Source organism: Erinaceus europaeus, chromosome 19 (genome assembly GCF_950295315.1).
Source record: "Erinaceus europaeus chromosome 19, mEriEur2.1, whole genome shotgun sequence".
Taxonomy (NCBI): domain Eukaryota; kingdom Metazoa; phylum Chordata; class Mammalia; order Eulipotyphla; family Erinaceidae; genus Erinaceus; species Erinaceus europaeus.
This window is the reverse complement of record NC_080180.1, coordinates 1,645,807-1,670,511: the sequence shown is the minus strand read 5'-3', so window position 1 is coordinate 1,670,511 and position 24,705 is coordinate 1,645,807. Positions and strand designations below refer to the sequence as shown.

Sequence of the window (24,705 nt, the reverse complement as noted above, 5' to 3'; positions counted from 1 at the left end):
CCACAGCAGACAGACAGGAGGAACTCCGTGGAGAACCTGCGGTGGGGTCTCAGCAGGGCGCTGTGGGGGGCTGTGCCTTTTCCACTTTCACTAATGTATTCTTTCATTTTTCTACAATGAACAGGGAGGGAGGGAGGGAGAAGGGGAGGGAGGAAGGATGGAGGGAGGTGCTAGGGATCAAACCCAGTGCACTGAGCCACATCCCATCCCTGCAACACGTCATGGGAAAAAGCCGCCCGCACACTCAAGGTTTCATACCATTATAAAGAGAGAACTCTTACACTTCACTAAGAAAACAGCCTCTAGTTAAAACACACTCTCAGAGGAAAAGGACAGGAAGCCATTGTTTCGTGACAGAAGCACACTCAAGTGTTTTCATCTGAGATTTAAAGTGCCTATGAAGACAACAGTCAGATCCAAGTCTCCCCCTCGCAGGGCTGCCGGTCTCGCCAGCAGCCAGAGGGCCACGCACCAGCACAACACTTCTCCACAGGGCACGACACACACATCTGCACTGACCCACAATCTCCCGTTCACAACAAGCAGGCTGGGGACATCATGACAGAGATAACGCAGGTCTAAGAAAATTCATCGTCGGCAGGCAGGAAAAGAAGGGGGAAGAGCCCATCCAGAGAGTCAGACAACAGAGAACTGACTGAATGAATTGCAGGAAGCCATTAGCGACAGTCACGGAGAACGGCTCTTCCCAAACGGTCCAGAGATTGCCAAGCTCCCTGTTTTGAAGGTGGTGATGATGCATCTCTCAAGCTCTAATTTTTTAATCAACAAATACGATGATTATTTCTATATTCTCTGACCTTGAGAACGAAGACATTTCCAAAGCACCTTGTGTTTAGACCGTGGCTTGGAAGGGTCACACCAGCCCCCAACTCAGGCACTTAGTAATGACAGCAAAGCTCTCACTGTCACCATGAGTGCTTTCGACTGCTGTCATTTTGAAGACGTTATTTAAAAAAAAAAAAAAAAAAAAGTTCCCCAAGCCCTAACACTTTGCTGTCAAGGTAGGTGCTGGAACGGGTGACGTGGCTGAGTGGCTGAGGTGGTAGATGGACCACTAAAGACAGACAGGTGCCGGGTCCCATGTTTAGAGCAAGGGCAGACCCCTGCTGGCGGAGTCCAGCCCAGGGCCACCATGGTGATGCGTAGTCCGGGGAGGCCAGAGGACAGCACCGCTTCTCGCCGCAGCGGCGCCAGGGCACAGACCCAGGGCCTCGTGCATACGGAAACGCCGCCGAGCGGGCTCACGGCCTGGCTGTTTCGCTCTATTACTTTGTGGTGGTCTGCTTCTGATGCTGCTTCTAAGACCCTTTCTGTTCTGATCACCACGTTAGGTTAATGCTGTGGTCTATTTACATAATCACTGCTTTACCTGAGACCCGCCCTGCCTGCAGGGCGCTGCTTTAATCCCACTGGTTCACACTCTCTTTTTGCTCCGTCCCCTCTCCTGTCACACCCTGTTTTCCACCCTTTAATCCCCACTGGTTCGAGCTCTTTTTCCACTCCACCCCCTATCCTTCGTACTTCCTCTTCCTGACACTTCTGCCTCAGGAGATATAAAGGACAGGATTTTCTAATGAAGAGAGATTGATTGATTGCACTGTATCCCCTCTCATCAATAAAGACTGAACTGCATCCCAGCTCAGCCATGAGTCCCAGGTCGTCTCTTTCCCGCCCACGAAGCCAGCCCGGCATCTTTGGAGGCAGGAGGACAGAGAAAGAGAAAGGAGAAACCATGACACTGCTCAGCCATCCTTGGTGAGCCGCCCCCAGGTGAGGCCGGGGCTCGGACCCTGGCCAGCGCTGGGTCGAGGGCAGGCTCTTCTGGGCGCACTGAGGGTCACTCTGCCACATCGCCACCATCAGAATATTCCTTAGGAGACTCAAAGACCATGAACCCGTTAACTAGCCCCCATCTCCAGATAGCTGCACGGTGCCAATAACCCCTGCAAAGTCTCCCAATTGTGCCGGGCTGTCGGAAAAGTCATGCCGCATTGTTCTGCGCCTTTCCGTACAAAAAAGGCATCACGACTTTTCCAACAGCCCAAGGTTGAACTGTGAAACAGAGCCCCTAGCTCCCCGCCACAAGGGTGTCAGAGGCCGTACGCGCTCTTGACTGCAAAATGCCACGTCCACTGGCAGCAGTGAGAGGCGTGCAAAGTCCCGCAGTGACTTGGAGGGCATCCTCGTGTTTTTAAGGGGTAGCGGTGGACTTGGGCGGCCCAGCTGTCCCCTCTCTACTGGTTGCCCTGTGAACCCCAAACACACACCCACAGGCAGGACAGCCTGGCTCCACATAAACCGGGGGAGTTAGCTGTGCAGGAGGGATCACGTCTTGGTATTACTACTCTCTTGTTCAAGTCAGTGTTCCTCCTGCCCTTTATTCTTTTAATTCTTCCTTAAGCTCCCAGGAAGCTGCAAAAATAGCACAGACTCCCATGTACCCTTCACCTGCTTCTCCCGCTGGGGACATCACAGCCCCAAGGCCAGGAAACAAAGCCCAGCCTGTTACGAGCCAGCAGAGTATCCCGCAACGAGACACAGGGCGGGCTGAGGACTCCTTCTGTCTCCATGGCCAAGCTGTACAGCAATGCTTCCCTGAAACCCCCTCACGGGAGACTCAACAGACCAGGCGAAGCCCCCATCTGGGTGGTGAAAGCAGTCACAAATCATGCGTGTAACCAACCCTTCTGCACATGGCACGCACACCTACATGACGCTCCACACAGAGAACACAGTGCACACTCACGTGCACAGACCCGGAGAAGCAGCAGCACTCCACCCCCGCGGATGCCCTCGGGGCCAACCTCCATCGCCCTGCTGGCGCTGCAGGAGTCCGCATGCACGCGTCTGGAGGCCGTAGCGATCTTAGAGGACAAACCCATCCAACGCCTGAATTCCCCCCCCACTCCCGCCAAGAAGGAGGTGAGGAGTGAAGTCGTGCCTGCCTCGGCTCGATTCTGACTCTGCTCAGGAGCCGACACTGTGACGATGTGCGCTTCTTTGGCCCTAGCCGTGTCCGGACGGGAATGTGAGTGAGTGTCATTCCTAACGACCATTCTCCTTGGAAAATCAGACTTCCTGGTTTGCTCAAGATAATCTTATCTGTGCCTGTTCTGGCATAAACAAGAGGCCCTCTCACCCTCTAGCTGGAATAAAATATTCAACAGTCAGACTACGCAGGAAAACCTTAAAGAAAGAGGAGCAAGGCAGTGGCGCACCTTGTTAAGCACACACATTACAATGTGCAACGACCCGAGTTCAAGCCCCTTGGGCTGCAGGTGTCTGTCTGTCTCTATCCAATAATAAATAAACTTTTTTAAAAAAGAAAAAAAACCCATATTTTTTGTTTAAATAACAAACTCCTTCAGTAAGTTTCTATAAGATTTGTTTATTATGAAAGACAGAGAGAGAGAGACAAAGACCAAGACCAGAGCACTGCTCATCTTCGGCACAGGGGCTGCTAGAATCAAACCTGGGGCCTCATGCAAGCTGGTGCTCAAACAGGATGAGCTGTCTCCCTGGCTCTACGACTTCATCAAGTGAATGGTCCCTCACTTTTCAGCTGTCCCTGGCAAGCCCCATTGGCCTTATCATCCCCGCTGAGTAAACACAGGCTTATTAATATCCCAGAGCCCTAGCACTAATCCCACACACACACACACACAGCCCTAGCACTAATCCCGCGCGCACACACAGCCCTAGCACTAATCCCGCACACACACACAGCCCTAGCACTAATCCCACACACACACACAGCCCTAGCACTAATCCCGCGCGCACACACAGTCCTAGCACTAATCCCGCGCGCACACACAGCCCTAGCACTAATCCCGCACACACACACAGCCCTAGCACTAATCCCGCACGCACACACAGCCCTAGCACTAATCCCGCGCGCACACACAGCCCTAGCACTAATCCCGCGCGCACACACAGCCCTAGCACTAATCCCGCGCGCACACACAGCCCTAGCACTAATCCCGCACACACACACAGCCCTAGCACTAATCCCGCACGCACACACAGCCCTAGCACTAATCCCGCGCGCACACACAGCCCTAGCACTAATCCCGCGCGCACACACAGCCCTAGCACTAATCCCGCGCGCACACACAGCCCTAGCACTAATCCCGCGCGCACACACAGCCCTAGCACTAATCCCGCACACACACACAGCCCTAGCACTAATCCCGCGCGCACACACAGCCCTAGCACTAATCCCGCACACACACACAGCCCTAGCACTAATCCCGCGCGCACACACAGCCCTAGCACTAATCCCGCGCGCACACACAGCCCTAGCACACTAATCCCGCGCGCACACACACATTCATTTATGTATTACACACACTAACATAAATGATGTGCATGCTCAGACATACACACGTAGGTGCATGAAGCATGTTGTGGTGCCAGTTAAGAAACAACATGTCATTTATTTCCCTCCAAATACCAGATCAAGATACAGCTATGAGATCACTGTCCCTTTGGTAGAGACGCCAAGCGTCTGGGCGATGGTCCTAGGGAATAGTCTCGCTCCGCACCAGTAGGTGTTGCTGTAGGATCTGTTGCAGTCACTTGGGTTCCAGATCTCTCGCTAGAAGTGCCCACCTAAGGGAGCTCCCACTGTGTGCTGGGCTGGGCTGGGCTGGGCATCGATCCAGATGAACACGGTGGGACAAGAAACCCGTGACCTTGCTCTCACGGAGCTTAAAGTCTAGGTAGTCAGGAACATCTGTTCTGTGTATTTCCAACTTAGGGAAGTTGGTGACTGGGCTGCCGAGGAGAAAGCACACTCCGCTGGGAGTCGGGCGGTAGCGCAGCAGGTTAAGCGCACATGGCACGAAGCACAAAGACCGGCCTAAGGATCCCAGTTCAAGCCCCCGGCTCCCCACCTGCAGGGGAGTCGCTTCACAGGTGGTGAAGCAGGTCTGCAGGTGTCTGTCTTTCTCTCCCCCTCTGTCTTCCCCTCCTCTCTCCATTTCTCTCTGTCCTATCCAACGACAGCAGCAACAAAAACAATAATAACAACCACAACAATGATTAAACAAGGGCAACAAAAGGGGGAAAAAATGGCCTCCAGGAGCAGTGGCTTCGTGGTACAGGCACCGAGCCCTGGCAATAACCCTAGAGGCAAAAAAAAAAAAAAAACACACACACTCCGCACCGGGTAGGCAGGCAGAGACGCGTGCTGGGGATAGCCCAGTCCCAGGGCTAGGTAAGCAAGCCACCTGCATTCCTTTTTCTTTTTTACCAGAACACTAATCAGCTCTGGTTTTATGGTGGTGCAGGGAACTGAACCTGGGACTTTGCAGCTTCAGGCATGAGAGTCTCTTTGCATAACCATTATGCTATCTGCCCCCAAGAAATTCATTCTGGAGTGCAGAAAGTGGGGGAAAAATTCTTTTATTCTTATTATTATTTGCATTCTTCTAGGCAGCTAGGGAGTAGCTCTCCTGAGCCTGCAGGACCCCAGCTTTTTAGCTGAAAGTCATCCACCAGCCAAAGTGCATGTCTTGGAGAGGCCTGAGATGAATGGCGCTCAGGTCAGTCTGAGTGTGTGGTCACATGACTCGGAGCTCAGAGTGCACTCAGTGAACAGGGCCAGGCGGTGGCGCAGCTGGTTAAGCACAAACGTAGCAGTGCGCAAGGACCCGCGGTCAAGTCCCTGGTCCCTATCTGCGGGGGTGGGGGGGGCATGAGTGGCAATACAGAGCTGCAGGTGTCTCTCTCTCTCTCTCTCTCTCTCTCTCCCGCTCTATCTCACCGTCTCAATTTCTTTGTCTCTATCCAATAATAAATAATAAAAATTTATTTTTAAAAAAAAAGAATTAGGGAGTCAGGCAGTAGCACAGCGGGTTAAGCACAAGGACGGGCGTAAGGATTCCGGTTTGAGCCCCGGGCCCCCACCTGCAGGGGAGTCGCCTCACTAGCGGTGAAGCAGGTCTGCAGGTGTCTTTCTCTCCCCCTCTCTCTGTCTTCCCCTCCTCTCTCCATTTCTCTCTGCCCTATCCAACAACGACGGCATCAATAACAACAATAGTAATAACCACAACAATAAAACATGGGCAACAAAAGGAAATAAATATTTAAAAACTGAAAAATGTATATAATTAAAAAAAAATTACCCGTGAGGTAGTGCAGGGAATAAAGCGCTTGACTCTCAGGCGTGAGGTCCTGAGTTCAAACCCCGGCAGCACATGTACCAGAGTGATGTCTGGTTCTCTCTCTCTTCCTATCTTTCTCATCAATAAATAAAATCTTAAAAAAAAAAAAAAAGAATTACTCAATGAACACTAGTTTACAAATAAGTAATGTGATTTGTAAGAGAAAATTATTTGCTAAACATCGAATCCAACACAAATCTTAATACAACAGAAGCATTTTGTGTGTGATCTACAGCTGACCCACAAACAGCTCCCTGGCAAGTCCAGCCTGTTGATGTGTGGCACAGCTGAGATGCCAGCAGACCGGGGAGGGGAGGACTGGGGCGCAGGGGCCTGAATGGCAGAGCGGTGTGCTAGCTAGCAAAGGGGGGGCTCGGTCTGAGTCACTGAGCGGCCACACACCAGCCCTGTCTGCAGCCCCTGGGCTAGGGGCACAGCCCGCAGGCGTCTCTCTCTCTCTCTCTCTCTCTCACACACACACACACAATCAGCTCTGCCTGCAGCCCCTGGGCTAGGGGCACAGTCCACAGGCGTCACCCCTGTCTCACACACACACACACACACACACACACACACACACACACACACACACACACACGACGCAAAGAGAGCTGTGAGCAGGACAGAGAAGCTGCCTTCCAGCCAAGGCCCAACATGTGCTCTGGCACACAGATGGGGCTCAGGAGACACTACTGGTTTGAGGAGGATGTCCCTCCTCCTCCTCCTCCTCCTCCACCTCCTCCCCCTCCCCCTCCCCCTCCTCTCTTTTTGACCACAGACTGACTAGACCAGCTAATGTTAGCCTGGCTGATGCAAAGCCTGTCTTGCCTGCTGCAGCAGACTTACAGAAAGCTAAGCCCTTGCCCCGCCGCATGCCGACAGATACGCATCTTCTCCACGAACTCGAATATATTTTGCATGACCTTACACGGATTGCTTGGATGAAAGCTTTTTCTCCTCTGCTTTTGTTATTTTAAAGTACAGATGCATTTGAGTCATTTTCTCCTTTTGTTTCATATCCTTAAGATCCAAAGCTTCAAAGAAATAATGTCAGCATGCACTGAAGAATTACCTTGTCAATCACCCCAAGGACTCGGAAGGCCTTCAGCTCCTCGGCAGGGCTCCTTAGGTTCCAAGGGGGCCTTGAACTTAGTGATCCTGGAGGCTAATGGAAGATATCAAAGATTAGACATCAATCAGGGAGGCACTTGAAGGAAGACTGCCTGCTGAAGCAAATGCCAGGCCAAAGGAAACTAAATTTATCATAAACCAGAAAATGGGAAGATGAAAGGAGGAAGTTTCTGTTTGTCTGTAATGCAAAATAAAATAAATAAATAAGAAAAATCAAACCGGAAAGGCAAGGAAAAAGTTGCAAGTAAAGAAGTCCTAACACTGGAGACAAAATCTTAAAGAGAAAATTTAATGAGGTGATGCCTTTCTAGAGTAGCGACTCAATTCAAAAAAACTCTGCAGTTACAATGAAACTTTCTAACTGGAAACAGCTTTGTGTTTATCCCAGACACCTCAAGAGTAACTCAGAAGAGCAGGACTACAGAACAGGGCGGCAATGAACCGGTCAAGGGGAAACACCAGTCACCCCCTCCTCTTGAAAACTACAGTTCTTCAGCGTCAGTCGCTTTCTAAAGACCTGAAGGGTGTGTTTAGGAGGGGTTGGCAGATTCAAGTTCAACCAGGAGAACTAGCAGTAAGAGTGAAAAAAACAAGCAATCCTATCATCAATCCCATCAATCATCATTAGTCCAGTAGGAATCAGAACTGAAGCTGTTTAAACCCAGGACGGGCGGAGGCATAGGGGTCATGCAGAGATTCTCATGCCTGAGGCTCCAAAGTCCCAGGTTCAATACCCCGCATCACCATAAGCCAGAGCTGAGCAGGGCTCTGGTGTATAAATAAATAAATACAACAAAACCCAGAAAGAGATGACTTAGAGGATGGAAAATGTTTTCAGATATTTGACCATCTGTGGTGTGGAAAATGTACTGTTAACCTATTAACTACCAAAAAAAAAAGACAAAAAAATTTCAAAGCCCGGTGTGTAGAGAAAGCAGCACATGCAATGAAAGGATGGTCCCAACGTCCCAGCCATCAGTCTTCATTTTTCCCTCGCAGTTAAGACAAGACATCAGGCCGGATACACTCCAAAGGCACCGCCACTTGGCACTTACAACCGAAAGCAGTGCTCCGTGGAATTCTTCTGCGGTCCTTGTGCAGACGCTCAGTGGTGACGCCGCCAAGGATGTGGGGAGACAGGACGTCTCACCAGAACATACAGTGAGCACTGGCCCCCAGAAGCAGGACAGAAACGCCTGGTGAACAGTTACTGAGATGCCGGTCTTGATGCTTCAAGAGCCTGGACAGACCAAGTGCATCTGAGAAGAAACCTGCCAACAGGAAGAGGCTTTCTTCACCTCCATGTGGTCAGTGCAGAGCAGAGGTGGAGGGAGAGCGGTGGGCATGAGGGGAGTGAGAAGGGCAGGAGGTGCAGGACGGACCTTCGTGAGTGGCAAAGCAGGTCTGCAGGTGTGTGTCTCTCTCTCCCTATCTTTCCTCCTCCCTCAATTTCTCTCTGTCCTGTCCAATAAAATAGAAAAAAACAGCCTCCAGGAGCAGTGGATTTGTAGTGCTGGCACTGAGCCCCAGCAATAACCCTGGGGGCAAAAAAAAAATGAAAAGAGGGAGGGGGGTGGAGGGAGGGAGGGAAGGCAGGCAGGCAGGCAGGCAGGCAGGCAGGCAGGCAGGCCTGGAGGGGGAGCCGCACAGATAAACGAGGTCCATTTGCAATGAGGAAAACTCAATTCACTATGAAATGTTCTGAATTCTAATTGCTTTCAAATTCTTTATCTGTTCTTGGGTTAACCAAGCAAATACCAACTTGAACGTGCCTGGAGAGGCAACGTTCCGTCAGAGCAAGGCGATTCTTTCAGAGACACGTGAGGACACTGTGCAGTGCAGTTAGGCGGGCAAGTGTCCTCTCGGTGGACCCAGTGAGCGCAGACTTGGAGGGAGGCATCCAATGGCACTTGTCACCGCACACGCCAGCCGACGGCGGGCGGGACGGGCGCTGACGAGGTGCCGTGAAGAACCCACACACCTATCTCCTCAGAACGTTCGCTCACGTTTCAGAAGGGTCCTTCAGGACGTGAAAATGTTGCGCGAGGGGTTTTAATGGAAGTGAACAGGAATGCGCCCTCCCCAGACTTCTAGCCCGTCCTTTCTGCCTCCTTCCTCAAGGTGGGCTTCTGAGAAGCTACTGAAACCCATCAACAGAGAACAGAGGGATCTCAGGGAGGGAGCCCCAACTCCGAATCTACGGCCGTGGTCCTAACTCTACTCGGCATCTCAACCGTGAGAAGCCCGTCTCCCCTGCTCTCTTCCCAGGGAAGAGTAAGGGCTGCGTGTGGACGGGGAGAGTGGCCGAGGGCCTCCTTCAACAGCAGTGAGGCCGGACGGAGACGCTCTCGGGCAGGGTTACAGCTGCACAGGCGGGGACGGTGGAGCGGTGGAGCGGGGAGGGGGCAGAGGAAAGGCGGGCTGACCGCGGGAGCTCTCCTCCTACTAACCATCAAGCAAAGTTTAGGTTCAGAGAAGTGAGCAAAGAGCACAAAATAAAAGCGTCAATAAGCCCGACCCTGTGTTTTGTATAAAAAAGAGTTTAAATTGGGCAGGACCCCTTTGTCAGGAGGAAGCGTAAGCCCAGAGAATTTTCAGAGCAGAAAGACAGAGCTGATCAAGTCCAACATGCTCTCCCCCTCAGAGAGACAACGGGGAGGAGGGGCACGGTCAGGGGGCTTCCTTAGGGCTTGGATCAGAAGGGGTTAAACCTTACAAAATAAAGCGCTGGAACAGCGGGAAGGCATCTTAGGAGAGTCCAGAGGACTCGGCGGCCGCTGCACTGCCACAAACCAGAGGAGATACTGTCTTTCACCTTCTCTCCCAGAAACAAGAAAGCAACATTTGAAAGCAGTAATAGTAACAGAACACTGCCGAGGGGCACTCTGGCCCCATGCCAGGGGAATGCCACATATTTCTGGGCAGCAAAGCTCATCTCCTGGGGCAATGTGGGTCACCTGACTGCTCGAGCAGGGCAGGCGTTTCTGAGCCCGCACCCGGCCTCACGGGCGCCCCTCGCCACTGGCCCTCGGCAGGCCTGCGCGGCGGGTCCCGTCAGCACGCCGGGAAGGCCATTTTCCTCTCTCAACGGCCACGTACGGTCAACTGCCTGTGTCTGGGGCTTCGACTACTTCTCCCGCACACGGGTGCTGGTCTGAGTAGCACTGCCTGAGCTGACCTTTCCAGAGAGAAAGAGAGGGCTGGGAGACAGCATGAGGGTTCTGCAAAAAGACTTTCCTGCCTAAGGCTCGGAGGTCCCAGGTTCAATCCCCAACACCACCATCAGCCAGAGCTGAGCAGGGCTCTGGTCTCTCGATTTCACTAAATATAAACCAGTAATAAAAGTAAGTTAAATATGAAAAAGAATAAAGTGAGGAGACGCCACGGCCCGGAATTGTGACACACCGGGGCTTGAACCTGGGTCCTTCCTACGCACAGCCAGTGGGCCGCTTCCCAGCTCCACAGTCTCCTCACTCGGTGCCCTGCTCTCCTCACTGGCTGCTGCCTCTGCCCTTCACCAATCCCGTGTGGCGCTCAGAACGAGAGCGCGCCAGCACCACCTGCAGGCCTTGTCATCAGTGCAGACTGATTCTGCCTGTGCAGGGAGCCTAGGATTCTGCATTCCAGGGAGTCGGGCGGTGGCGCAGCGGGTTAAGCGCAGGTGGCACAAACACAAGGACTGGCCTAAGGATCCCGGTTCGAGCCCCCGGCTCCCCACCCGCAGGGGAGTCGCTTCCCAGGCAGTGAAGCAGGTCTGCAGGTGTCTGTCTTTCTCTCCCCCTCTCTGTCTTCCCCTCCTCTCTCCATTTCTCTCTGTCCTGTCCAACAACGACATCAACAACAACAATAACTATAACAATAAAACAACAAGGGCAACAAATAGGGAATAAGTAAATAAATAAATTTAAAATCCATTAAAAATTATAAATTTAAATTATAAATTATAAATTAAAATTAAAAATTAAAAATTATAAAAAATTATTTTAAAATTATAAATTATAAAAAATTATTAAAAATTGTAAACTATAAATCCATTAAAAAATGGATTCTGCATTCCAGGCCAGTGCCCTTTGCACAGTGGCTGCACCCTGAGAGTAAGTGGGGGGGGGAGTAACCCAGCCCCACAGAGAACAGTGCCAGAACCCACCCTCTGAGCCCTGCTGCCAGGGCACAAGTCTCTGGGCTCTCCCTCCCTCACGTGGAGATGTCTGGGTTTGTGCAGACAGACGCTCACGGGCAGCCTGCCAAGCCTCTCCCCTAGACTCAGCCCTCTCAGACCCCACTTCCTACTGAACCTGAAAGCCCCGTTCTGGACGCACCCCCCCCCCGGCCCCCCGGCCCCCCACCCGCCACGCCGATATCCCGCCAGGGCTAACACTACGCTCATCTCAACGCAATTTCCAAAGCAGCCGTCGCGCCAGCAACCAAGAGGCAGGCACCCTGGGAAAATCTTCTCCGTAAGATTCGTGCCACCAATCTCCGGGAAAGGCACACAGCCTAGACAAGACTCTCCCTCCACACCTGCTCACTGCATGACCAACGAGAAATGCGCTCGACACTAAGAACTGCAAGTCGGCCGCCCACTACCTTTTGCAGGTTTCACTGGTCTGGAGCTCCTAGAGCTGAAAATAGCGAGAGCTCCTGCGAGTCTGTCCCAGGGAAGTTCCCTGTTAATACTGATTCTTAAATGATCCAGTCAGCTATGATTTTTAAAAAGGAAGAAACCTGTCTCTTTCAATCAAGACTTCACCTTTACTTTAAACAACACTGATTTTTTTTTCCCCCTCCTGATACTGTCTTGGGACCCCTTATTAATGGAAGTAGTGGAAGGATCCTCTCCATCCTGGTTGGAAAAGCATAAAACCAGTAGCTGGGAAGTTCAGAACCTTTATATTTACTACCAAATAAATTAATAAATTCAACACGGCCTGAACCATCCCGGAAAATGTAGATGACGGGAAGGGACTCAGAACACAGCCTCCATTCAAAGGGGGAATAACAGCTCGACAGAAATATTCAGAACCTAAAAGGACTCTGTTATCTTTCTAATCTTCCAAGCTAGAAAGAACTGTTTATATGTGGATTCAAAAGAGAGAAAGACCTGTTCTGCACAGAATTTTTTAAACAGCTGACTTGAAAGGGGAGGGTAGGCACCCTACTGAACTGTACTGTGCAAGCTCCAGTGCCCACCTGCAGGGGAAACTCTTCGAGTGGCGAAGCAGGTCTGCAGGTGTCTCTCTCTCTCTCTCCCTAGCTCTCCTCCCCTCTCACTTTCTGTCTCCATTCAATAAGTAGCACTCCCCGCACTGTGCTGGTTGGAAGTCAATCTACCAGGCTGACCAGGAAACTCCAGAGGCACAGTGGGTGGGTGACAGACCGGAAAGTAACCAAGTATGTTCTTCACCTCAATCAAGTCTAGGCTCAGTAAAATCAATCAAAGTGGACAGACAAACACTTTACCATAAAAAAAAAAAAAAGGAAAATATCGAGGTAGTAGGAAAACCCGTCCACTTCCTTGGTCTAAAAACTGAAGAGCCCCCACATATTCAACCTAACTCATCACCTCTCTGTTTCACCTTCTGGACAGATATAAGCTCCTGTAGTTCTTCTGATTCTCAACCAGTTTCTCTTTTACTTCCTCAGTTAGCGGACATACTTTCGTGTCCTCAAATGACGCTACAAGGCTTGTTAAGGTTTGAGACGATGCAATCTCCTGTACCAATTCAAAGTATACCGAGCTTGATGGTGTGTGTACAGGCATTAGCAGATGTTTCGTGAATTTATATGTAATCTAAGAGCTTTCCAACATTAGGTCTCTTGTTTGATTTTCACTGGAAGCTATGTCTGAAAGGAAATTCTCTCTCTCTCTAACTAGAACAGCAATGCATTATAACCTAAGGTGTTTAACATGAAAAATCAATGTATGTACATACCACTCTAGGTTGAGGGGAACATCTAGCTAACTGTTTCAAAAATCGAAAGCCGTATGGTGGGTGGACTTTACACTCATCTGTCTAGTAAATTACTATTCCCTGAAACTGAGTCGGGTGGTCAGGGAGGTGGCGCACTGGATAAAGCACTGGACTCTCAAGCCTGAGGTCCCGAGTTCAATCCCTGACAGCACATGTGCCAGAGGGATGTCTGCTTCTTTCTCTCTCTCTTCCTACCTTTCTCATGAATAAATAAAGTCTTTTTTAAAAAGAAAAAAACTACAACAAAAACAAATACTAAATGAATGAATACATTAATTTTAAAAAAATACGTGACTGGGGGTCGCTGTAAGGAGCACACGGCCGAGACAGCAGCAGCAGCGAGCCCCACACCCACTTCAGGTGGTTTGCTCAAGTGCTTTTCTCCCCGATGTTGTTTATACCCTTTAATAAAATCGCTGCTGAGAATCCCAAATACCAGAACTCTCAAGCATTCGAATCAGAAATACAGTTGAGGTTCAAGCCCCCAGCTCCCCACCTGCAGGGGAGTCGCTTCACAGGTGGTGAAGCAGGTCTGCAGGTGTCTGTCTTTCTCTCCCCTTCTCTGTCTTCCCCTCCTCTCTCCATTTCTCTCTGTCCTATCCAACAACAACAGCTATGACAACAATAACAACTACAACAACAATCAAAATACAACAAGGGCAACAAAAGGGAATAAATAAATATATATATATACACACACATATATTTTAGAAAGAAAGTCAGTTCAGAGGTGAAACCCCACACACACACACACACACACACACACACCCCACACCAGCTCAGGAGCGTAGAAAAGGAACCCACCTGCGGAGCTGCATTGCACTGGGGTTTCCCACACAGCCTGGAGAGACTCTCGGCTCGCGTGAGGTACTCAGCAGTCCTTCTCTTGACGGCTTCTCGGCGTGTTGGGCTGGACTCTCCTGCAAGGAGGAGACAGAAACAAAAGTCTGTCGGGGAGAAGAACACAGGCTCCGCCCCCATGGGACCCAGTAGACCCCTTGTGGCGTCCACCGCTGAAGCAGGGGCCCATGGTGCCAGAGTCCCGCTAGCACCCCCTTTCACTCCCTCTATCCCATTTCCGAAGCTCCCCTATTCAAATATGCAGAAAGAGTTTGAGACATTTTCTACAAGGAGTCAAGAGCCTGAGAACTCCAGCGTCAACAGCTCTGGAGACGAAGTGCTGGTCCCAGTCCACGGGCGTGGGGTCCCCACCGCGGCCCAGCTCAGCGAGCAGGGCTGGAGCAGCAGGGTCTGGTAAGAGCGCGCCGTGCGCCAGTGACCGGGGAGGAAGGGGCGGTGTAGGGGAGATCTGAGCGGGCCCTGACTGGAGTTTGTAAGCTGCAAGGTGTTTGCATTCAGTGCAAATCACACTCGCGGGAGACAGCGAGAATGTGGGTGCGACCCGCGACGTGCATCCATCTTGAAGCCAACAGGTCGCCAGGAGTTCCAGACCTCAGAACAGGAGGCGGACAGGGAGCCCAGGGCTCTCCTAACTCCGGAGCAGAAATCTGGAAGCTCGACGCTCTCTGTGACCGACTATGGGGGAAGGCGGGAGGGAGCCGAGAGGACGGGGAGCCCAGCCCACTGTGGTGGGAAGACATTCAGCCGGCGATGGGAGAAGCAGCATAGACGCAGGGAGAGAAGAAACTCGCTGAAGACAAGGGGAGACACAGAGCAGAACCTGGACTGGAGCTGGTGTACTGCACCAAAGTAAAGGCCTCTGGGGGGTGGGGTGGGGGTGGGGGGCTTTCAGGTCCTGGTTGGCACATGCTGGTGGAGAAAGACGTGGGGGGGGGGGTGTTGTGCAGAAAACTGAGACATTTCACACATGTACCAGCAACTCTATTTACTGTAAACCATTAATCCCAATAAAAATATATTTAAAAAAGAAACTGCTCATTGGACAATAACTGTTTTATGAACCATTTTCTTTTTTCTTTTTTTGCCTCCAGGGTTACTGCTGGGGCTCAGTGCCTGCACCATGGATCCACCACTCCTGGAGGCCTTTTTTAGTTGCCCTTGTTGTTGTAGCCTTGTTGTTGTTGTCGTTTGTTGTTGGATAGGACAGAGAGAAATGGAGAGAGGAGGGGAAGACAGAGAGGGGGAGAGAAAGACAGACACCTGCAGACCTGCTTCACCGCCTGTGAAGCAACTCCCCTGCAGCTGGGGAGCCGGGGGCTCGAACCGGGATCCTTACGCCGGTCCCTGCACTTTGCACCACATGCGCTTACCGCCCAACCCCCGTACATTTTCTTACCACCACCCCACCACCACCACCACCACCACCAAGAGAGGGATTTGGAAAAAGTAGGGGGGAGAAATCCTGACTGACAGTGCGCCTCAGATCTGAGGAAGCACAGGAGACACTACTCACTGGACTGGGGCCCTTCATGCAAAGTACTGGTCTCATCACCTGTGTCTCATGCATCTTCTGCACGAGGTGAGCCAGAAAGCAAGTGCGGTCCCGTGACTGTGCACTGGTGTCACTCCACAGACACCAGCTGTGTGGACCCCTTCTCGGCCCCCATGTGGCGATCAAAGCAGACAGAGGGCAGCAGAGGCGGCGGCCCAGGAGCCCCACTGGTCTCCTCCTCCGAGCCAACTCCCACAAAAGGCTGTTGCTCGTCTTGACTGAACTGCGGTGGGCCAAAATGCAGCCAAGCAAGCACTGTCTCCACCAAAAGATGAGGCGCGGGGAGGGACTCACTTCCCCAGTCCCTCCTCCTCCCCGGGCCCTGCCCAGGGCCATGGAAGGACAGAAGCTGCTCTGAGCGCCACTCTGAGCCCTCCCCGTGGGCTGGCCCTCTGCTGTGACAAGAGCCCGGCCTCCGGGGTGGCCGCAGAAGGGGGTCCGGGCCCGGCAGCGCTGCCCTGGCGTCACCCTTAAGGCTGGAGAGCAGGGACGCGACAGCCAGCAGTCAGGGGTTCTGCCACAGCTACCCCAAGCCCCTAAAAATGAAAAAAATCAGAAAGAAGGAAACCTGCCCAAGAAGCCACGAGTCAAAACATCCACCTCCTGGAGCCGAGAGGGGAAAGGCTTGCCGAGCCTGAGGCCCCAGGTTTGATTCCTGGCAACAGCCAGAGCTCAAGGTCTCCCACTCCCCCAACACCAATGGATGAGTAACAAAGCAAAGTCTTTACAAACTAGTAAAAAAAAAAAAAACAAAGCCGGGGCCAAGTGGTGGCGCACCTGGTTGAGCGCACCTGTTAAAATGCTCAAGGATCCGGGTTCAAGCCCCTGGTCCCCACCTGCAGCGGTGAAGCTTTGCGAGTGGTGAAGCGGGGCTGCAGGGATCTTTCTTTCTCTCTTCCTCTCTACCACCCCCCTCCCCTCTTGATTTCTGGCTGTCTTTAGCCAATAAATAAATAAATAAATATGATTTAAAGAAAAAAAACAACAACTCTGCACTGAGAAAAAGAGTGTACTGGTGCGTTGCAGCCAAGTCAAGGAATCTGGGAGTGGGGGGTGTTCAGGTCCTGGACGTGAAGGCGGAGAAGGAACGAGGTGGGGGTTAGTGTTCTGTGGAAGACGGAGAAATGTGACACATGTAGCAAAGACTGTAGTCTACTGGCGACCGGAAACCATTCATCCCTCCAAGAAAAATAAACAGATGAGTGAAAGCAAAACAACAACAAGAAGTGTAGCTTGGTGGAATTCCTGTCACTGCAAGGACCCGCATTCCTGGACTCCTTGGCCCAGTCATTCCAGCCAGGCCTGTGTAGACACGGCCCTCAGAGCACAATTCTGCTCAACCACTGGCCTCTCCCACCTCCTACCTTTCAAGTACTGCACCTGCCTGGCTGGGCCCACTGGGGTCTGTCTGTGAAACGAGCCGCATGTACCAACTCCCCGAACTCCCCCAGGCAGTCACCCTGTCAGGATGCCTGCCACCTGCCTCTGCCCTCGCTGTCTCCCTCACTTCTCACCTGAGGCTTTATTTTTACTCGGCTAAAGAACGGATATCATCTGTGAAAATCACCTAAGTAACTATAATGTGCTTTGAAGACAAATTATGCCTCATGAATGAGAAGCAGTCCCCATCTCTACCCACCGCGGGTCCTTCAGCGCCGAGCTGGGCACTTACGGACGCCAACTGCTGTCCCCAAGGCCATTATCTCCTCTCATTTCGGGTCACGCCTTTCAGAGCCCTCATTTCAACCCCCATCAAGAACCTGATCCAACCAGACTCAACTCTAATAGAAAATGGTGGCGGTCTAGTGTTTTCTTTTCAGTCAGTGGGATTAAGCTTTAATGAAAAAAACTTCACATTTTGTTTTATTCCCCCCACTCCCCAAAATGAACTTGCCTCCCAAAGGTAATTTGACATTCAAAAACACCAAGATTATCCAACGCCCAATTAGAGTTAGGGTTAAAAATCATATTTTGTAATCAAATCCTTGGTTCCTAGACTTTGGGCATCTCTGCAGCTTTCCTGTCCCCACGGTAACAGAGAGGAGGACCGGAAGCCAGCAGTCGAAATGGACTCCTGCTGGTGATAGTGTTTCCGCTTCCATGGAAACAACAAGGGAGTGATGGCAACAGTGGACAGCTTTTAAAACGTGGCCTTAAACATACAAGCGACGGCCGCGTCCTCAGCAGCCCGCAAAGTAGGTCAGGATGCAGCCACAGCCAGGGATGGAAATGGCCTCTTGCGGAGCTCAGCTGCTGGATACTTCCTGAGATTCGAGCATCAGAGAGAAGAGTCACAATGTGTTTCTGGAATATTCTTCCTGATCAAATTGTTCATAAATGTGACTCTGAACAGACTCCAGCTGACTAAAATAAACTCCCCCCTTGGCCCCCACACCCTCCCACTTAACTAAAATGTCTGATTCTAACCTTAATGTTGCAGTCTTTACTGGGGGGGGGGGGGGGGGTGCAGACAATGCTGATAATTTTTTCAAGGAAAACCAGATTATCTGGAATTCAAATATTAGAAATTAGAAATACTGGAATACCTGCCCCGCACTTGTTAGAGCACCAACTCAGACCAGGAGTTCTAGAAGCCACAGGCAATACGGCTGGGAACATAGCACAATGGTTCTGCAAAAGCTCTCATGCCTGAGGCTCTGAGGTCCTAGGTTCAATCCCCAGCCCGTAAGCCAAAGCTGAACAGGGCTTTGGTATCTATCTCGCACACACACACACACCACAGACAACAGAGTTGTGATACTCTGATCACCGCATGGGAATCTCATCATCGCATCAAAGCCTGTGCACAAGACAGTCTCGGCGCTGGCACGAGCTTAGGCCTGGCCTGACAGCACCGCACCTCGGGGGACTCACTGGCTGTCACACTAAGCTGCCTGTCAGCATCAGTAGGGGCTGCTGCACGTGAACTCAAATACTGTCCCAGAGCAGGAGGAGGAAAACACACCGCACAGGCCGCGTCTGAGTAAGAGAACAAAGACGAAGTGGAAATAAACAGGAAGCTGACTGACAGACGGCACAACAGCAAAGTTGTGGAGGAAGAGAGAAGCAGAGACAGACAGACAGACAGACAGACAGACAGACAGACAGGAAAACTAGCGCTGGAAGAACGATGCATCTCTGTGTAAGAAATGACAACGAGCCATTCTAAGAAGAACTGCTCTAGAAAACATTCTTGGTACGGAAGGATTTGTTTGGAAAACAAGGCCTTTCCTCATTCATCTCCAAAAAAAAGAAAGACATCTTTCCTCACGGAACTAATGAAAATCTGTTTCACGACCGAGGAGAAAATGAGCTCATCTGACTTTGTTATCCTTAGCCACTCTAAAGGAGCCGGCGATGGCCCCATCTTTCGATGAACAGGAGAGAAGCAGTGCTGGAGAAAGAAGTGGCAGGCTAGGCTCCTGGGAGACGCTGCGCCCGCATCTGTGTTTCATGGGAACAGTAAGGGGCTTCTGAGAGCGTTTTGACTGCGCTGGATTCCCCCCACGTGCACAGAGCCTGAGCTCCTGACTGACCTCCTCGCAGTCACACCCTACATCTTCTCTCCGTCTCTACTCCACCGCACACGCTCTCCACCACGCCCTATCATGGGGAACTGTGAGGCTGAGGCTGAGGCTGAGGCTGAGCAAGGTATGGACCAACTATGGGAAAACGGGTGCCTGAAGGTACAGCCGCCTCGTCAGTCTCCCCCACCTCGGGGTCAAGCAGGAAGGGCCTGGGCTTTCCAGGTTCAGCTTCCCCTGCCCACATGGGCCCCACATCCTCTCTCTGTCAGCACAACAGTTCACTTCCTTGTTCTCAAACCAGTTGGTCCACTTACCCCACGGTTACTGGAAAGACCCTCACCATTTCCTGTTTCCCCGCTCTCCTGACCATATAAGGTGTAAACAAGTAACTGTCTCTGACGACCCCCAGCGGCCCCCTCCTCCCTTAACATTCCTGACCATGTCAGGCTAGGCCATAGCCGCCCTGTTCTGCCTCCCAGCCCAACCTCTAAAACCCTTGCTTGCCATACAATAAACGCGCTATTCATAGGCAAATAGCATCCTGGGTCCTCTCTTGCCACGATCCACAGGGACAGACCCCCAGCTCGTACTCACCCCTGCTGCCCTTGGTCCGAGCCCTCCAGCCCCCTCCTCTGGTGCTCGACAGGGTGGGTCGGCGGACTCGGTGGGACTGAGAAGCGGGGTCCTCGTCAGGCCCCCGACACCCTGCGGCCCGGCGCACGTGGCCTGGTGCTCACTCACACTTAGCACATTGGAAAGAACATCCAGACCAGGCCGGCTCTGCTGGGATGAGACTGCTGCTGGTTGGTGTTTCCTCCCCCCCCAGCCTCCCTTTCTTTTTCTTTTACAACTTTTGCTGCACAGAAGAATACTACTGTTTCAGATGGCCTTGGTGGTTTTAGTTTTGAGTGCTGACTTATAGTTAATGTCTCTTTGTTCTTCCAGGTAGATTCTACCATTCCTGACTACAAAGGACGGCCTTGAGAAGAGCAGTACTGTGCGGCTGCACAGGTCTCCTTCACCTCCAGAGCCGCCGGTCAGGCAGGGGAGCTGTCGCCATTCGCGTCTGACCGCCCTCCACTCAGGCTCTTTCAAAACCAAGTTATGTGAACCCCCCCCCCAGAAGTTTGAAGAGCCCCTGAAGGATGGTAAAAGCGGGAATCATAACAATGGTCAAGCTCGGGCATTGTCTCAGTTCTGTGTCCTGAGCGACGGTGAACGGGACGCACCGTGAACTCAGGCACGGAAGACGGCGAGAGCCTGCGCTTGGCTCCCGGACAGCTTTCTCGGCCGCACCTGGAAAGGGAGTGTGGGAAAGACCGGTCCATCATCCCTTCAATACAACACCGGTGATGCGTCCTGGAGACAAACTCTTCCTGAAAAATAAGTATACGTGAGTGTCGACTCTATCCTAACCAAAGGGCTTCTAAAAGCTTAAGGTAAAAAAGGTTCTAGAGAGTTGTAGAGATCATGAAGAAGGAATCAACACCAAAGATTTGTCCCTGTAGGGGGAGAGTAAGGATGAGGTGAGCACATTTGGAAATGAACCCCACTGAGAAGCTAAGCACATTCGCTGCTGTATGAATCTGGGAAGGCCCCAGCCTCCACCCTGGCTTCTGCTCAGCCTTCCACAGGCGTCCTAAGACTTCCGAAGAGAGTGGCAAGTCCACAGGAGACTGCAAAGCCCAGCCGTTATTTCTCGTTGTTCCCGGTGCAGGGCCGGTGCAGGGCCGAGGGTTTTCTCTTTGTCATGATGGAAAGTGCCTGAGAGGATTAGCGCCTAGCAGCAGTTAATTCTCAATATGATAAGTCTCAGTAACTGCTTTAAGGCATCCCCTCCTCCAAAAATCCAACTGACTTCCAGGTGTGTGTGGAATCAGGTGTTCGGGCTGGGCTAGGCTGGGCTGGGGAGGGCAGGGAGGGGAGGGAGGGCGTCCGCAGACTGACTTAGCACAGAAATACATACTCCCGGACCTAAACAGTTAAAGGGTGTGTAAAGAAATACACTCAGAACAGATACCGCTGAGGGCAATCCTCACCAGCAACAATATTTAATCGAGACAGAAACTGAGAGGGGAAGAGGAGATATAGAGGGAGAGACGGAGAGACACCTGCAGCCCTGCTTCACCACTCGTGAAGCTGACCCCTGCAGGTGTGGGGGGGGAGGCTTGAACCCTGGTCTTCACGCACTGCAACATGTGCACTCAGCCAGGTGTGTCACCGTCTGGCTCCATCAACTGGTTTTCTTTAAGGAAGTAGTGAAACGCTTCCCAGGCTACTTATCTCCCTACGGGCCCCTTCAGAGGAAACGCCTAGTCGTTCAGGCCGCAGTCGTCTCAGTGTGTAAACCACTTCAACAGCTCACAGAGCATCACTAATTTTGAGGCTGTCAGAAAAGTCATGCTGCAAAAGTGGGGGGGGGTTAAAAAATGGCTTTTCCGACAACCCACCAGAAGACCCTCGACTCCGCAGTGTTGGACAAACGAAACGTCAGTGAAAGCCCCTGCGGCGTGTTCTGGTGTGGTCTCTGCTCAGACCATCTTCGTGCCCAGACACCCAACATGGCACCCGCGCCCCAAGGCTCAGCGCCTCTCTGCAACTTGCACAAGGCTGGCCCGGGACGCACGGAAGATCTGTGTCACGGTCATCTGTGTCTGTGTCGTCTGTGTGCGCAGGGGAAGTGCAGCGGGGGGAGACAGAGGAAAACGCACAAGTGGCATGGCTGGATGAAGAAGAGAATCTACAGTCTGACTTGAGGAGAGACAGTCAGAACAGTACGAGAGGGAGACAGCACAGATAAGCAATCACCTGACTGGAAAGCACCCTGGGGAAGAGTCTCTCTTCTTGGCCTGACAGCGACAGGCCTGGGGGCACATTTGCTAACAGTTGGCACAAGCACAATATGCTTCACTCGGAGACCACCGGTAGCAATACAGTGAGCTCCCAAGAAATAGCAGGTTTGTATTTTTAGTATTTTCTCTCTCTCTCTCTCTCTCTCTTTTTTTTTTTGCCTCCAGGGTTATCGCTGGGGCTGGGTGCCTGCACTACGAATCCACTGCTCCTGGCGGCCATTATCCCAGTGTTGTCGTTGCTGTTGTTGTTGTCATAGCTGCTGCTGTTGTTGGACAGGACAGAGAGAAATGGAGAGAGGAGGGGGAGACAGAGAGGGGGAGAGAAAGACAGACACCTGCAGACCTGCTTCATCGCCTGTGAAGCGACTCCCCTGCAGGTGGGGAGCCGGGGGCTCGAACCGGGATCCTTACGCCGGTCCTTGCGCTTTGCACTATGAGCGCTTATCCCGCTGCGCTACCGCCCGGCCCCCATTTTTAGTATTTGCTGAAAAAGAAGAGGTAAGAGGAACTTGTGGGAAAGTGACACAAGACTAGAAGCCTTATTATTAGGATCTGCCTGAAGCTGCCATAAACCACGGCCGGCGAGCAAGGCAGAATGCAGCAGAGCACATCTGCAAAGTGCCTGAAGACTTGCTAACACCACGGTGGCAGCCTCCTACCTTAGCTTTCCCTGTTCCACGGGGCTTACTTAGGGGAAAAAAAAAAAAGAGTCGGGCGTGGGGTGGGGGTGGGGCTTGGTGGTGCACCCGGCTGGGCACACGTGTTGCCCTGTGTGAGCACCCAGATGCCAGCCCGTTCTCCACCTGCCAGGGGGAGGTTTCACAAGTGGTGAGGAGACGCTGCAGGTGTCCATGCCTGGCCCCTCTCTGCCTGGCCCCTTCCCCTCTCAACCGCTCTTTCCTAGCAAATAAACTATGCCAGTATCTTCTTAAAAAGCTCACTGACACGTGTGCACCTCTTAGTCGAGACGCGCTCAGTGGTTTGGGGATGAACAGGCCCCCTCTCGTTTTCATGCCGCTTTCCCAGCTCCATGGGGCCGCCAGACACAGAAACCCTTCGAGGAGTCTCGTCTCTGCTTCAACGGCAGCAGCTGTGGCACACAGAGATTCACATGAATGAAAATATTTAGATGAGGAACCACCCACTTGGTTTATTTTCCATATGACTTTCCTGTAATTATTCTGTAAACTGTTCACACAACAATACATAAAAACATCTGCAAAAACAGGTAATTAATGTGTCAAGCCAAACTAATGCATTTTTATGGTGGCCGTGCTTCGTCAACTGTAATTATAACTCTTTTTTTAAGCAAATGATGATGTGTTTGTTGCAATGTGCAAGTGGTTATTTTAGATGCTCTGTTTACTGTCCGTACACTCTGAATATAAAGCTCCTCGGCTACTCTGGCCCACAGCACTGCTCTATCCCGCTTTTCACCGAAGCAGCAAAGTGGTTCCTTTTTTTCCAGCCCTAATTTTCAGAAAATACTTTGGTCATTAAAACATATAGTATTCCAGGGAAAAGTTGGTGTCCAGTCAACGATTCAAGAAACGTACGCCAGTGCAGTAACCCTCCTGACTTTCTTCCTTTTGCTGAAACTCTGTGGGGATGGCAGCTTCCGCCGACTGGCTTCAGTGGGCACAAGTAGCAGGGGGCTGGGGGCTGGGCGGTGGCGCACCTGGTTGAGCACACAGGTTACAATGCACAAGGACCTGGGTTCAAGCCCCCAGTCCCCGCCTGTAGGGGCAAACTTTGCAAGTGGTGAAGTCATGTTGCAAGTCATGTTCTCCCTTCCCATCACCCCCTTCACTCGGTTTCTGGCTGCAACAACAATATAAAAAAAATAAGGGTAACAAAAGGGAAAAAAATATATATATATATATGTATATATATATATATATATATATATATACATATATATATGACAGGACCTATCCAACAATGATGATATCAGTAACAGCAGCAATAATAACTACAACAATAAAACAAGGGCAACAAAAAAGGGAGTAAATAAATAATAAAAAGGAGGAGGAGGAGGAGGAGGAGCAGCAGCAGCAGCAGCTCAGTGGCCGTGGTCCAGGAGGTGGCGCAGTGGTGAAGCTTTGGGCTCTCAGGCATGAGGTCCCAGGTTTGATCCCCGGCAGCACATGTGCCAGAGTGATGTTTGGTTCTTTCTCTCTCCTCCTATCTTTCTCATAAATAAATAAAATCTTTAAAAAAAAAAAAAAAAAAAGAAAGGAAGGGAGGGAGGGAGGAAGGGAGGGAGGAAGGGAGGGAGGAAGGAAGGGAGGGAGGGAGGGAGGAAGGGAGGGAGGAAGGAAGGGAGGAAGGGAGGAAGGGAGGGAGGAAGGGAGGAAGGGAGGGAGGAAGGGAGGGAGGAAGGGAGGGAGGAAGGAGCAGCTCAGTGGCTATGCAATGCTCCGGTAACAGGCCGGTTTTTCTCTGCACAAAAGTGAAAGGTGATAGTCGCCTATCTCGCACGGCTCCTGGTCACTCTGTTTAATGCCTATGTGAAGCTTGTCCCTTGAGTTTTTCTGTGTTTTGCTTTCATGCGAGACAGAGAGAGGAGGTGCAGAGCCCTGCTCAGCTCTGGCTCAGGGTGGTGCCAGGGACTGAATCTGA

The 24,705-nt window shown here is 51.6% G+C and overlaps 1 protein-coding gene across 13 annotated transcripts in view; it reads right to left on the bottom strand.

The window, feature by feature from the left end:
- Nucleotides 1–24,705, bottom strand: part of RPS6KC1 (ribosomal protein S6 kinase C1) — a 237,226-nt gene that overhangs the window by 156,006 nt on the left and 56,515 nt on the right. For 11 of the 13 annotated variants that reach the window (XM_060178417.1, XM_060178418.1, XM_060178412.1 and 8 more), the window contains 2 exons: nucleotides 14,096–14,211; nucleotides 7,261–7,353 (listed from right to left, as the gene is read on the bottom strand). In XM_060178417.1, the coding sequence (XP_060034400.1) occupies nucleotides 7,261–7,353; nucleotides 14,096–14,211 (209 nt within the window). The remainder of the gene's footprint in view (nucleotides 1–7,260; nucleotides 7,354–14,095; nucleotides 14,212–24,705) is intronic. The other 2 variants (XM_060178413.1, XM_060178422.1) reach the window with 1 other exon arrangement.